Source organism: Furipterus horrens, unplaced genomic scaffold (genome assembly GCF_987537825.1).
Source record: "Furipterus horrens unplaced genomic scaffold, mFurHor1.1.pri manual_scaffold_6, whole genome shotgun sequence".
Lineage (NCBI taxonomy): Eukaryota > Metazoa > Chordata > Mammalia > Chiroptera > Furipteridae > Furipterus > Furipterus horrens.
The window spans coordinates 188,898,857-188,914,295 of NW_028327176.1; the positions used below are offsets into that span (position 1 = coordinate 188,898,857).

The following is a 15,439-nucleotide window of genomic DNA, read 5'->3' on the forward strand; positions in this document are numbered from 1 at the left end:
CCGGCTTGTTTTCCACATACATCTGTTGCTCCCAAGGGTGGCGAATTGCGTTTCTCAAAGATGGCCGCACCTCGGCATTTTTCCCATTCCACATTCTCTTCTTACGATGTGACTGGCACCCTCCTGCTGAGAGCTGGGGCCAAGGGCTCCTCCCCTTGAGTCTGGCAGGGGCCGGTGGCTACCTTGAGGGTGACACCAAAGCCTGTGTCATGTGACTTCCAAGCGGAGTCCATCTCTCTCCTCGTCTCTCTTTCTCTGCTTGTCTTGGAGTCCGGCCACCACGTCTGAAGAAGCTCAGGCCACATGTCGAGGCCACACACACAGGCATTCCTGCGAAGGTCTCAGTGGCCAGCCAGCACCAGCCGTCAGACGTGGGGGTGACTGGAATGAGCACTCAGATGACCCCAGCCCCGGATTCTTGAATCCTCCCGCTGAGGGTCACCTGTCATGGAGCAGAAAGGAGCCATCCCTCCTGGGCCCCGTCTGCGGTGCTGACCCACAGAAACTTGTGAGAGTTAATAAATGATGATTGTTACTTTAAGTCCCTAAATTTGAGGATAATTTATTATGTCTGATAGGTTACTAATGCACCGAGAATCTCTTTTATCTTTTGTTCTCTCCGTGAGCGATTTCGCTCACTTTGCTGACGTCCAGTTGTCCCTCCTGTCACCAGCTCTCCTGTCCTTGCCAGTGTCTCCCTTGAAGTTCCTCCCATGCTCATTTCTTGCCTGTGTTCAGTGTTGTACTGCCAGTCGCCTGCCGGGCACCCCTCCTCTGACTTGCTATGGCACAGAAGACACTTAGCAACGTTCTCCTCCAATTCACTTCTCTCCTTCTGTTCCCCCTTCCTGTTCCTGGCAGCACCACTGTTCCCATCGAGAGACTTTATCAGGGAGGCCTCTGTCCTACCGGGTGCTGAGTGTCGCATTGGGTCAGTGGGTGTCCTCTTGGCTGCAAGTGACACAAAAGCCCCCTAACCATGCTGTAGCAGTGTGGCGCCAGTCAGGAGTCAGAGAAACGGGGGCTGCCGAATGGTTAACCGTGAGGAAACTCTGTGTGGTACCCTCGGGCCGAGGGGGAGCACCCCAGGAAAGGTGAGCTAGGAAGCGGTTCAGATCTCATTGAAGAAGGTGCGATTCAGCTCATCGAAGAGCAGAGAGGTCCCCTGGTGCGGCCAGGTGGGGCTGGTGTGCAGCTGCAATAGGTCACCCTCTGGCATGTAGGTGGGGACACGTGACTAGCAGCCAGGAATGTGGCCACGCTGGACGCAGCAGCAGAACCTCTCCGCTATGCCCCTCGTCCCCACCCCGAGGTCCCTCCAGAGTGTGTTCCACTCAGAAAGCTTAACACCACGCTCACGTTAAAGGAGAACCACCTAAAAGACTTCTTTGTCTGTCTCAGGGCATGTATGCAAGGGCACATTTGGAGCTGAGAGGAAATACAGTAAATGATTAATAACACACACGGCTGAAGCACATTTGTTTATTGTGCCACAAAGCCAACCATCAGGCATGACCGGCCAGTTCTCGGGTTTTTGGGGAAGTGGTGGCCAATGTCACCGAAGGTCCTGACGGCCTCCATCTTTCTGGCACAGAGTTGGCCACATCTTCCCTCCGAGCGACAAGGGCTTTAGCAGCTACCAGCACCCTATGCAGACAGTGTGTGTGTGTGTGGGGGGGGGGTGTCACTCTCTGCATTGCTTTTCATTAGAGAGGAAAGCATTTTGCAGAGGGTCCCAGGAGACTGCCCATCCATTTCCAAGGTCAGGATTGGGCCATCCGCCCTTCCTCTGGGTGTAAGAATGGCTGAAATGCAAGGGTGGCACATCTCGAGCCAGCAGGGAAGGGAAGTCCGCAGGAAGGCGGCCAACCACACCTGCTCATGCCTCTCCCCGTCTCCCTCTATTCCCAAGGCCACTGCTCTGGTCGGTCACAAGGTGCACAGGTGCCCCAGGAGTCACAAGACCTGAATGCTGCTCTCGGTCAAGTGCTAACCAGTTCTTGGGGAAGGACAAATGGCTTTCTGCTGTCTCTTCTGCCACCTTAATTCTGATACTCTTATTGAGCAGCTTCTGGTCTCACCTGCAGCCAGCTGCATCACTGGGGCCACCCCCCTCTCAGGCTCCAAGCCTCTCAATGAAGAGGAAGTGGATGAGTTAAAATTATGGGCTTTGGTACCAGATCATATAGTTCATATCAAAATTCTGTCTTTTATTAATCGCATGACCATGGCAAGGTATCTAATTTCTTTATGCCCGAACTTCCCATCTTTTTTTCCTTTTTATGGAATTTATTGGGGTGAATTTCTCATATTTTAAATGAGGATAGTAAAAGTACCTACCTCCTAGGTGTGCGATGGTGAGTAAGAGATATAGTGCAGAGAGGTCTGGGACACACAGTGAGTCTTTAATAAGTATTATTTTGTCAGCTGTTTTTGTTCCGCACTGGCTATCCAAGGAAATCTAAATTCCTTAAGTGAGCATTTAAGATCCTGTAGGAAATGACGCCAAAACAATTGTTCCAAACTTATATTAAAATGGCCTATGGTCCCTGTTAAGCCATAACATGGCGACTTGGGCTAATATCTCTGAGTCTGTTTCCTTGAAGGTTTGCTGCAAAATTTAAATAAAATACGGGAGAGTTCTTCGCTATACCATTTAACTTTAGAGTTTCTCACGTACAGTTTTTGTCCAAGTTTTTCCAATTATCCCCAAGTGTCCCTTATCCCTTTTATGTTTTTTTTCTGGGGGTGGAAGAGGGCGTCCAGGCTCCGGGTAAGGGTCATGCATTGCATTTTGTTGTCTGGCCTTATTCTCCTTTAATTCAGGACCGTGTTTCTCAGACCTTGACGTGTGTGAGAATCTCCTGGAGACTCTGAGACACTAGGTCACAGTGGAGCACATGAGCTGGCATTCCTAACAAGCTGCAGGTGTTGCCAGAGCCGCTGGTCCCAGGACCATGCTTTGCAAACCACTGCTCTAGAGAAGAGGTTACAAGCTTTTTCTGCAGAGGCCCAGATGTTGAAATATTTCATGCTTTCCAGGCTCTGCTGGAACTCAGATCAGCCAGCGTGGACAAAAGCAGCCACAAAGACAAGGCATATACAGATGGGTGTGGCTGTATTCCAGTGACACTTTACGAACAAAACAGCAGCCTGGACAGGGTTGGCCCTCCGCCTGTTGTTTGCTACCCTGTCCTAGGCAAGCACTCCTGCTTTTCCTCGGTGGGGGTGTCTTTCAGAGCGTCGAGATTTTTGAATTGTCCAGTTCAGTTTTCTTATAGGACATTCTACAATCTGGATGTGATTGCTTCCCTCTGGTTAGATGCAGATATGTTGGCAAGAACACCATGTAAGCGATATTTTGTACTGTAGGCAAAATTGTGAAAGACTTTGAAACGGACCAAATATATTACTGGGTAACTTCAGTGGAAAGCTGGGTATTATCTAGCACACCCTCTGGGTTATCCAATGTTATGTAGGTTTGTGCCTTCCACTGGCCTTCAGCTGTTTTACAACTCTGTAGTTTTTAGATGACTGATGGTAGTATCTAATTCTTCTTCTCTTTAGAAATGCAAATGGTGTCCATTAGACATACAGTTGATTTTTGACCCATGGATGTTGACCAGACTTCTGTTAGGCAGTTGAACTTCAGCGTCCTGAAGCGTGTGTTGGATTCTCTTTAGAGTCTGCTTCGAACCAGTTGTAACATGTTACTGGTTCTTACATTAATTAATGAGTTAAATAATACCTTTGACGTATGTTCATTTCACACCTGCGTTCTGAGTCATGATTATACTCCCTTTTAACTGTTATCCTGTAGTAGCTTTACTCATTGCATCAGTCTAGGAAGCAGAAAGTTAATTTATTATTTTTTTTACAAACATTGGTGATAGCAATTTAAATCACTTGATTAAGGGGGTTCTACCACACCTGCCCACTCTAAAGACATACGTGTATTTTCTCTTTATTAGGAAAAAATACCCTGAGACAAAGTAACTATTCCAGTTCACAATAATTTTCCACCTGGTGGTTTGAGAATTCACTGTAGATCTTTTCCTGCATCAATTATAACATTGGAATTGAAACAATGAACCTGAAGGGGAGCAGAATATGCTACTTTGGCCCATGTGTTATTTTGAGCTGAAGGCTGTCAAGACCCAGTGGACTCAAGAAAAACCTTTCTCTCTCTCACACAACTGTGTAAAAGAATTTAGACAGGGGGCCTGACTTAGAAAAAGGACTGTTACCAGAGATAACTTTCTAATCTGAAAGACTTAACTGCAGCTCAGGGCAAATATCTACTTATCAAACTCCTACCTTCTTAGGGTCTTGTGGGTTACCCTCCTCCCGTTTAAGGCCCCAGACCCCATCCCTTTTCTTAGCTCAGGATGGCATATAAGCCTCACTTGCCTGACCTTCGAGTCTCATATTTTATTGGGCTCCGCTATGGATGAAATTAAATTTGTTTTTCTCTCCTTGATCTGTTTTATGTCAATTTAATTAGACCAGCCAAAGAACAGAAGAGTAGAAGGAAAATTTTCTACCTGAAAAAAATCCTTTCTCGACGGCTCCAGTTGGACATCTGAGCGCGGCCTTTGAGCCGCTACAACACCTCCGTTCCTTGGATGGCATTGCTCTTGGGCGGCACGGCACAGTGGCTGAGCCGTAGGCTCCGGGACTGTCTGGCTCGGGCTCCAACCCTGGCTTTTTCACTTCCTGGCTTTGTGACCTAGAAGTCACTGAATCTCTTTGTGCCTTTGTTTCCTTATTTATAAATGGTGAAATAAAGACACCTCTCTTACAGGATTGCCTTAGGACTAAATGAGCTAAATAAAAGCGCCAGTATGTGAGATGGCGCATAGTCATCTGCTCAATAAACGTTCACTATGATTGAATCATGATCACTTGTATGAGTCTGAGTCCCAGCTTCGCCACATCTCCAAGTGCCTTTGGCGAAGTTACTTGATGTTCTGTTCCTCATCTGTAACAAGGTTCCCACTTCATAGATTTCTGGATTCAAGCTTGTTACATGCTAGCACTGTCTGGCAGGGGGCAGGCATGAAAAAAAGATACGCTGTTAACACCGTGATTATTCTGTACATTTTATTCGCTGTAAGAGAAGGTTAATTGAGTGCAGGTCTTTTTACGTTCACTGTGCCTGGCTCAGAGACATTCGCATGGTACGGGTTCACGAAATACTGGGTTGGCCAAAAAGTTCGTTTAGGTTTTTTCCCCCACAGGATGGCTCTAGTAATGCTTAGTTGTTTTGACTTCATTTGAAACAGTTTCGTTAGAGTGTATTGTGACAGCTGTCATATCAGCGTGCATTTCCAAAATCATCAAAATTGTTGAATTTTTTGTGCAGCCATTTTAATATTGAAGATGGAAGAAAATATGTAATATTTTTGGCATATGATGTTTTATTATTTCAAGAAAGGTAAAAATGCAACTGAAATGCAGAAAGATTTGTGCAGTGTATGGAGAAGGGGCTGTGACTGATCGAACGTGTCAGAAGTGGTCTGCGAAGTTTCTTGGTACTATTGACATTTTGGCCAAATAATTCTTGGCTGTGAGGCCGTCTCATGCATTGGAATGTGCTTAGCAGCCCCCCTGGCCCCTACCCACTAGAAGCTGGTGGAGGAGAGAGCCGACATACTCAACACATCCAAACCAATCAGGTTATTGGTGAAAATGAAAACTGTGTCTTACTTTACAGAAAAAACTGAACAGACTTTTTGGCCAACCCAATACTTGAATAGAGGAATTAATAAAGCTTTGTTGCGTGGCACTCGCTTGATAGTTGCCCTTTTGCCTCTTGTATATTTCACGGCCCTATAGTGCTTGTGCCTCCTTCTCCCTAGTAGGAAGCAGTCACGCAGGGAATAACAGTCCTGTAGAAGGTTGTCAGCGGCGCTGCCGGGCAGAGGTCGGGAAGCCCCGCGCAGTGCTCCGCGCTCCCCGGGTCAGGATCCGAGGCAACGCAGCTGGGCGATGCCCTTGACCGTTGGGCGTTTGAGGACTCCGAAGTCCCCTTCGTCTGCCGAGGTAGGGAAATGCTTATTCCAACTTGGGAAGCGCCCATGCGACAACTCAGACAACTGAGGCAGCCGCCCGCACCTGCGCCAGCGTACCCAGCCGCGCCACTGCCCACCCCGCGCGTGGGGCGTCCATGTGACCGGGGCGGAGCCGGGCGGGAGGGCGGGGAAATCACCTGAACAAGGGAGTCACGTGAGCGGGGCGGGGGAGGGGGCGGTGCCGGGCGGCCGTCACGTGACGCGGTTCCGGGGCCGCCGCTGCAGCCGCCGCCGAGCCCAGCCGAGCTGCGCGCCCCTCGGGCTCTCACACCGCTCCCGCTCCTCTCGCGCTCCGCTCCGCCTCCACCCTGGCGGCGCAATCATGTCCCGGGCGCGGCCCCTGGCAGCCGCGCGCCGCTAGTCCCGCGTCCGCCGCGCAGCCGGGGCCCGGTGCCATGGGGGCCGTCGCCGGCCGGAGCGCCCACCTGGGGCCCGTGCCCGCCGGCCGCTCGCCGCGCTCCCTGTTTTTGCTGCCCCTGCTGCTGCTCGTTTGGGCCCCGGGGGCCGCGAGGGCCCAGGGCGCGGAGTTTCCCGAGCTGTGCAGGTGGGTGGCCCGCCCGGGCGCAGGCTTCGCTCGCGGTGTCCCCGGCTCACAGCGGGGCTGGGTGGGGGGGGGGGCGGGGGTGCCCCGGGGAAGGGACTGGGGTCCCGGAGTCGCTTCTAGTCCAGGCTTGGGTTCCCCTCTGGCCCGGGAGGGAAAGTTGCCCGCATGGTGGTGAAGGGAGAGACACCGAAGGGGGGGCGCGCGTGCGCGCGCGCGCGCTGGGGCAGGGGCTCCGGGAGTGCGGGGCGCGCGGGGCGCGCTGGGCGCGCGGCGTCCTGGCACTGGCCTGGGGCCCGCCGTCTGGCCACTTGTGGCTGTCACTAAGTCCGGGGTTGCTTTGTGTCCTAGCGGCGGCTGCCGCGCGACCCGTCCGGGTGACACACTGCGGGCACCCTCACGCCCAGCGCCTGCCCTCTTGCCGCGGAGCGCCTGCGAAAGTTGGAGGACGCAGGAACTACAGCTTTGCTTTGTTCCCACTCCACGTTTCCTCCAAGTTCCAGAGTGCGGAAAGGCTCCCCCGCACACATGGCCTTCGAGTTGGGGTTTCATATCATATAGCGATTGAGTTCTTCCATGTGGGTTTGCTATTTTTTTCTTTTAAGTAGCATTTCCACTGAAAGTGATTTTTTTTTTTTTTTTTTTGATGGAGGAATTGGGGGGTGGTCATCCTGTATTGGCTTTCAAGACTTCACCCTTTGCTTCTCTGAGCCTAACTTCCTGTCTAGTCGCTCACATGATGTCATTGTCTCGTGTGGATTATTCTAGTGGAGACTTTTGCTCTGGGAACCATGATTGTATAGTCGCTGGTCCCATCGAGGGCTTTTAGTTTTCCGCGAAGGCGAGGAGTCCCGGAGCTGGGGAATGGCCTGTGCCGAGAATTTTCTCACCAACCGCTGGACTGTTGAGGATGATGGAAAATCAAACCTTTTTTCTTTTTTTTAAAAAAAAACTTTAGTATAAAGGAAGCAGGATGAAAAGTTCAGCAAGGCTGGTGAACAGTCCCCCTTGGCACTAGCAAGTTACTTCTCAGAATAAAGTGAAATTGCGCCCACTTTGAGCTGAACTTTGAGTTTATGGTGGGCTTAATGGGGTCCTTATTTTTCCCTTGTGTCAGCGATGTTTTTATTAGCACCCTCCCCCTTGTTCAGAACTCGAAGAAATTACTATCCTAAAGAGAGTGAGGATGAGCTCACAGGAGAAACTCTTTGTAAAGACCCATGCTCTTTCTTTTCCCTTCTTGGTAGGGGGGAGGGCTGCGGGAGGGGGGGTTGGCACGTTGGTTTGTAGGCCGGTTAGCTGCCCCAAGATGCATCGTTACTGAGGACTGCAGTTTGTTTATATGAGGTGGGGCAGCAGCGTCTGACCCTGTAAGAAGTTTTGGAACAATGGCTGCTGTGACCAACCTTATGTTAAGAAATTAACCCAGTTGGGCTGGCGAGGACCAAGCCTTGCTCTTGTTAGCAAATTGGAATTTATTTGTTAATAGTTAAGGTTAAAGTTGACCTCCAGGACAGACCCATACTGTGTGGTCAGTGTGGGGGGTGGGGTGGGGGGCTTCTTTTTGTTTTAGTTCAGCCATCACAGCATCCTGAACCTGCTACAATCAGCGACCTCATCTCCAGGTGGAACACGGACTCAGGGGGAGTTAGAAAATGGCCTTTGTGTCTTTAGATATGTTTCCCTATTGTCCTAGGTAGGCACCACGGAGCACGTGCTAGAGCGCTCTGAGGGGTGATCTGCATAGTATGATAAAGGGGCCCTCTGCAGCTTGGGGATATCTTTATAACACTGGTGTGTTTGCTTGTTCTTAGGACATCAAATCTCCCTATCAGTTTGGAGGGCCTGCACACGTTTTTTCCCCCTCGTGTGTTACTGCTCTGTGGCTTCACATTGAGACTTTTCCAGAGTCACGTGAATCTCTTCTTTCAACCCAGTACCTGCCAAGAGAAGTTCTTCCTATTTGTTCCTGTTTTAAATGGATACCTTGGCCTAAATACCCGTTAAGATGTTTTCTTTTTGGGGGGGCGGGGTGGGGTGTCTGTGTGTGTCAAAAATCTGTGTATTTGTTGAGATAACACTGATTAAAAAGTTCCTTCACTCTAGCACACATTTGAAGAACGGGAATGTGAGCTGATCATTTGTTACCATTAAAAAAAAAAAAAAATCAGGTATGAAAAGTTCTATGAAATATCACCAAAGCAGGACGTGTTAAGCTGCCCCCTCAGTCCATTCCTGGGCGTCCATTTGGCTGAAATGTAAACAGCTCACCCGCTCTCCACAAGGAGTACGAAAGGTCAACCTCGCAAGTGTTACCATTTGTTTGCGCCGCGTTATCTGCGGGGGCAGCCCCTGCCGACACAGGGGGTGCGCAGACGCTTGCCCGTCGCTCATTCTCCATCGAACCTGGCTCATTCGCTGTGGTGCGGGGCCCGGGGCAGCCCCCAGAACCCTGCCGTCCACGCCACAGGTTTGCAGTGCAGTCCTAACAGTAAATTCTCAACGCTTCTGAAATGCAGAGCTTCAGTTCTGGGACACAGCCTTTCCTCTCGGACCCCAGAGGGACTTCTCCTCTGCAGTCCCTTAGGACCAGCAGGAGGGGAGTCCTCGGATGGGGGCAAAGCTTCGGGGCAGGCAGGGCCCGACCACGCCCTGGGTAAGGGTGTTGGGCGGGGAGGGGGGGCGGGTGGGGGGTGCGTGGCACAGCCGGGTGTTGGGGGGGGGACTGCGCAGCAGCAGCTTGAACTACATTTCGTGCCCACAGAGAGAACAGGCCGCTGCCCGCTGTGCACGGAAAGGCAGGGCCGCCCAGGCAGGTTTCCCAAAGTGCATCTGGCTCTACGTGGCACTTATGTAAAGCGCTTGTTCTTGCGAGCAACTCAGTCACGTTTTCCAGGCATCACGAGGGTTGCGGTGCCAGGTGGGTGCTGTGCAGTGGAAGAAGTGGGTGATTCTTACCCACTGAGCTCTCCCTTTGGAGGTGGTTTGCTAGTGGAAGGAACTGGTTTCCTGAGGCCAGCGTGACTGGTCGTGGCCCTAGCATGTCACAGAGGTCGTGAGGCCGAAGCAGTGTTGTGCTGGTGAGGAATGTGTGAGCGCCACTGGGCCAGGGAGAGAGAGAGAGAGAGAGAGAGAGAGAGAGAGAGAGAGGAGAGCGGCAGGGGCAGAGGCCAGGCCAGGCGAAGTCCCCAGGAGTGACCACAGTGCGTTCAGCCCGCTGCAGGTCACTTTTCTCACTGCTTTGTGACTCGCACTTTCTAAAACACTGTCTTACGCATAGAAAAGGTGAGCTTCCACCCTTTATTTAGATGCTAACGTCCTTAATGAGTGAGGGCTTAACAGTTTGTTCTAGTTATAAAATAATGCATTGGGCTGGCTGATTTAAGTAGTTCAGTACTTTACAATTTATTCAGAGCAAGCACCCCCCCTCCCAAATTGTTTGGGTATAAATCCTGGAACTTTTTATTACATGGAGGACAAGAGGGTAATGAAGCCAGCTGGGAGTTGAGGTTGGTTTAGTTGCTGTCTCTAGATTTTTTTTTTCTCCCTGCAATTTTTTTTCCGAAGGAACAATGCTTATATGCTTAATTTGGGCCACATGTTAAACTTGGCCCACGTCCATGTGTGTGTGTGTGTGTGTGTGTACATTTCCTGCAACAATAAGTGTGTAGAAGTCCAAGATTGTTAATTATGGGTACGTTAGACTGCATGCATTAATTCTTAGAACGGCCTCCTGACAAGTTCCCAGGCAATGAATTCCTGATTGGGGTTTACATCTTTTATCAGTGTTTCATAGGGGAATTTTTAAAAGCTGGAGTTGAGAAAAATAATTCTGACACTCTCATCTCTATTTTGATTTTGGCATATAGAACTGAATTGTGCTGGGCAGAGAGAATTCAACAGGGTCCCAGAACTGGGACTGGCAGCTTTAGAAAGTAGCTTAGTCCTTTGTAGGTACTGTGCTTTTCTTCCTTTTTATTGTCCTGGGAATGAAGACTTCTCGGTGATGCCCCCGCAGGTCCTGGATGGCGTGTGAGGAGGGGGATGGAGCTGAGATTGGGGGTTCTCATGGCCCCTTTGTGTTTTCCTCGTAGCTGACTCGTGACCAGTGAGGGACCGAGGCCCGAATTTATGCTAGGAGTGTCTCCTCACCTTAAATCCTGGCAAGGGGACACAAGATTCATTTATTCTCCAGGTTGTTCTTACGCATTTCTTAAGCAGAGGGGAAAACTGGGAGGGGCGAGAGCTGGAATGGGCACACCTCAAACGGAATGTCACACTGGGATCCCAAAAGGCTGTGTTGCCCTTGGCCTTCACTGCTCTTGCCAGGGAAGCAGCTGCATGAACACCCTCCTCCCTCATTTTTATTAATTTTAAATACTGTCATCTTAGGTTTGATTTTGTTTTTGGTTCAGGAGTAGTCTACATGTTGTTAGCTTTTGGCTATTATGAATAAATCTGTTTTAAGAATAACTGTAGAGGATTTTGTGTGGACATGTGCATTCCTTTTTTTGGTTGGGCGTGGGGGAAAGAGAGTGTTTAACTTTATGGGAGCTGTAAACTTTTCAGAAGTGGGGTTCCATTTTGCACTCCCACCAGCCGCCTGTGAGGGTTCTATTTGCTGCACACCTGCCAGCACTTGATGCTATCAGTCTTTGTAATTTTAGCCATTGTTAGGGGTTTGCAGTAGTATCTCTGTGTGGTTTTCATTCTCATATCCCTGCTGACTCATGATACTGAGTATTTTTTTTCTTGTATTTACTGTGATGGCTCATGATGCCCAACATCTTTCATGAGCTATTGACTGTCTGGGTGTCTTTTGTGGTGTGTGTTAAAAAACAATGCTTTGCTCCTCATCCCCTAAATTTTTTTTGGGGGGGGGGTCATCTTAGTTTTAAGAATTTTTTATGTATTCCGGGTACAAGTTCTTTCTTAAGTGTATGTAAAGAATATTTTTTTTCCAGTCTTTGGCTTGCTGTTTTTTATTTTCTCAATATATTTTTCAAGAAACATATATAATTGATTTAAAAAAAAAAAAAAAAGGGTTTGTGCTTTTTGAAGCCCAAGGAATGTCTGCCCACCCCAGGGTTTCTCAGCCTCAGCCCCGTGGATACTTGGACGAGATAATTCTTTGCTGTGGAGGCCTTCCTGAGATGTTAAGCAGCACCCCTGTCTTCTGCCCTCCAGGTGCCAGGGGCACCCCCCCCCCCCAACCCCAGTCGCAACAAACAGAACTGTCTTCACGGTTTCAAATGACTCCTGGCGTGGGGGACAAAATTACCTCCCGTTGAGAAGCCCTTAAGGTCGCATAGATTTTTCCCCTGTGATTGTTTTTAGACGTTTTATTGTTTTAACTTCATGTCGAGCCCTGTGATCAATTTTTTAAATTAATTTTTCTGTATGACGTGAGGAAGGAGTGAAATTTTTTTCACGACTACGTCTAGGTCTATTTACTAATATTTTATGTAGGATGCGCACAGCTGTTTTTCAGTGTGACCGGGCCGTCATTTTCTTTGCTGTGCTGTTCTTGGCTGACTTTAGGATTAAGCATACGTTTGCTCTGTGGAAAGAGCTGGGTAGAGTTTAGTATTTTATATGCCGTGGAGCAGTTTTAGTATAGGATCGACATTTTCTCTTCCTGAGGTTTTGGGAGCGCTCACCAGTAAAACGGGTGCCTTTGTGGAAGCAGAGGGCAGGGGTGGAGGACTTTGGATTCTAGTTTCAGTTTTATCTGCTTTAGCCATTCAGATTTCCCACTTTTTCTTGAGCCAGTTTTTGTGGTCTGTGTTTTCCTAGAAAATGTGTAATTTTAATTATGCATTCACATGTAAATATGTGTGTAGCAGGCACACACAAAAAGTATTTTTGAAAATACTTTTCATATCTGCAGGTCAATTTAAAAAATTCCTGATCTTTCTTTATGCATTTTTTTCTCCTTAATCACATTCACTAAACATTCATTTACCTTTTTTAATCTTTACAAAAGAATAGTGTTTTGTTTAGTTCACCGTCTGTCTTACCATTTATTTTTGGTTTTCTTAATTTCTGCTTTCTGTTACTGACTTCTATTTCATGTTTCTTTTTCTGGGTTGAGATGAATTTAAAATTGTTTCTTTGTCCTGAGGACCATACCCCACTCAAAGATTTTGATCTCAGTTTTTAATCCTTCAATTATAAATAATTTCTTCTTGGACCCAGAAGTTCTATTTCAACTTCTTGGGCTCACTAATTTTTTAGACTGTTTTCCCCCAGGTAAATGGAATTTTCCCCCATCGCGGTCTGTACTTGGGGCAGAATTTATTGACATTTCCCCTGTGGCCTAGCACCTAGTCAAGTTGAGAGTGTTCTATGTGTTTGGAAAAAAGTTCTCTCTTTGGGTCAGAGTTTCCCGTTTCATTTACTGTGCTGTTCAGGCCCTTGTAACTTATGCTTTGTCCTGCTGGATTTGTGTTGCCTGCTTGGTATCTGGCTACCACTTTGGACAGGGCTCCAGAGAGACGTCGGCTGTCCTTCCTCCCAGCTTAGCAGTTCTGTTCGTCAGCTCAGCCTTTCTGTTATGTTTTCACTTTTTATTTCAACAAGGTGTTCAAGGTTTCAACGGTCCCCCAGTGCTCGTCTGCCTTCGTGGACGCCCCGCGGAGATGCTGTTGAAGCTCTGCTCCGGATGCTGTCTTCGTCCTCGTCCCTCGGGCCCAGTTTCTGTGATGGCGTCCGTGATCTTGTTTCGGGGTGCTGGCGCCCCATGGCCACTGGGGCTGCCCGCTGTGCTCCTCCTGCACATGCGCTGCCTGTTCTGCAGCAGCTGCGTGGAGTCAGATGGGAGCCGTTGAGGGAGCTTGGCGCTCAACGTGGTTTTTGGGGAGGCCGGGGTTGGGGGGGAGTGGGGTGGGCCGGGCGTGCCTCTGTGGCAGGCTTTCGAGTCTTAGGTACTTCTCTGCCCTCCCCACCGTGACCCCCAGCCTGTTCCTGCCAGGAGACAGCTGCTCGCCCCCCCCCCCCCCCCTTCGATGGCGTTTGGCAGGGCGCGGGGCGTTTGCTGCAGCTGGAGCGGGGAGCTGGCCTAGGAGTTGGCTGTGCAGGGCCCTGCTCTGCCTCGGGTCCCCGTTCCCTCCTCCGGAGGGGGGCCCTGACTTGGGAAGTTGCTGTCCTTGTTTTGGATGCGGGTTCTTCCCTTCACCAGTTTGGGGGCAATCTGTGATCCTCCGAGGTCTCAGTTTCCTCCTCTGTCCAGTCCCCTTGCCAGAGTCGGTAGGAGAGACAGTGCTTTTAGGCGGCTGGCCCAGTGTCAGTGTTCATAAATGACGAGGGTGGCCGTGACTCCTTTTTCTCTATAAGTTGGGGCTGCTGTGTTAGATCAGAGGGATTTTTAGCTTGTTACTCTGTACTCCTGCATCCCCATTAGTGCCTTGGGGCCTCTGCCTCAACCAGAGAGCGTTTCTTATCTGTTTTATGCATTGGCACTCCACGTAAGAATCCTTTGGAGAAAGCAACGTTTCCATCATTGAAAAAAGTTTTAAAACCACTGGACTGTATGATTCGCAGGGTTCATTTTGCATCCAAAGTTCTGTGGTTTCGAGGTATGTATCCTTCAGGATTCCTGCAGTTGCGAGTAGCAGAAAGCCCAACTCAAATTCCCTCAAACAAGGAGGAGCTTGAGGATAGGAGGTTAGGAGGTGTGGGGTTTGGGCCGGTGCCAGGTGCCATATGGCGGGCGGCCTGGGGCCCTTTCCTGCAGTTTTCTTGGCTTCGTCCCCCTTCCTGTTGTGGCTGCTGCAGCTCTTTCTCGGAGTCAAGAAGTCCCAGCCAACCTCTGCTGGGGCCCCAGTGGTCAAAAGGGGCTCCCGCCCCCCCCTTCCCAGTCCTCACCAGGTGGGGACAGGGACAGAGAGTGCAGCCCCACCGGGTGGGGTGACTGAGGCAGCGCTTCATGAATCCTCTGTGCTGCCCAGCAGAAGCCCGCTGCAGCTCAGGCTGGAGGCGTGCGTGTGTGTGTGTGTGTGTGTGTGCGCGCGCGTGTGCACGCACATGTGTGTCCTCCGAATCCTCCACTCCGGGGGAAATCCCAGGCCCCCTTCACATCATCTAGTAACTTTTGGTGGGATTTTCCTTCTCCTTTTGTGCTTTCAGATCCCCCGGGGCAGCGGGTGGCCTTCAGTGAGTGGGAGTGGGGGTGGGGGGTGAGGGCACAGCCCCCCAGGCTGGGAAGCGGATTCCTACACGTCCTGTCCTGTCATGTGTTCATCGGGGCCAGGAGAGTTGGAGGAAGTATTGATTGTGAGTCTCCCCCTCCCTTTTGTTCCAGCACACGGAGGGAGCAGGGGCAGTTCAGGGAATTTGGGGGCCAGTGGGAGCTGCCTTGCAGGCAGAGCCCTGTGCTCTCCCTGTGCGAGGCGGGCACGTGGACGGCTCGCAGGGCCCCTGGGGCCCCAGGATTTTGATTGTGTATCAAACTGATTTGTTGCCGTCTGTAGGTTATCTCTCCTCTAAAACCAGTTAGACGTTCTAAAAACACTGTTTTGTACTGAAAACAACAAGAACTCGCCCAGCAGTCCCCGCTTCTCACCCGTGGCTTGTGAACAGAAACCCAAACCACCGGCATGGAGGTGCTGAAACAGGGTTCCTAGAAGTGACACCGTGGTGGCTCCGAGTCACCCTTGTCCCCTCTGGGGCTCCGCCCCCTGCCATCTGCTGTGGAAGTGTTACCACCAACAGGGTGAGGAACCAGCAGGCACTCTCTTCTGTCTTTTTAGGGCTGCCCCTTAGAGGAGGCAGCCGAGTTAACGGCCTCAGTTTAATGGCTTTGGTTGGGCGGCAGGCTGAGGCT

General features: G+C 50.2%; 1 protein-coding gene across 1 annotated transcript in view; it reads left to right on the forward strand.

The window, feature by feature from the left end:
* Positions 1-6,275: 6,275 nt before the first annotated feature.
* Positions 6,276-15,439, forward strand: part of IGF2R (insulin like growth factor 2 receptor) — a 94,598-nt gene continuing 85,434 nt past the window's right edge. Inside the window, exon 1 of the mRNA XM_090280052.1 lies at positions 6,276-6,618. Coding sequence (XP_090136178.1) covers positions 6,470-6,618 — 149 coding nt within the window. The 5' untranslated portion in view covers positions 6,276-6,469. The remainder of the gene's footprint in view (positions 6,619-15,439) is intronic.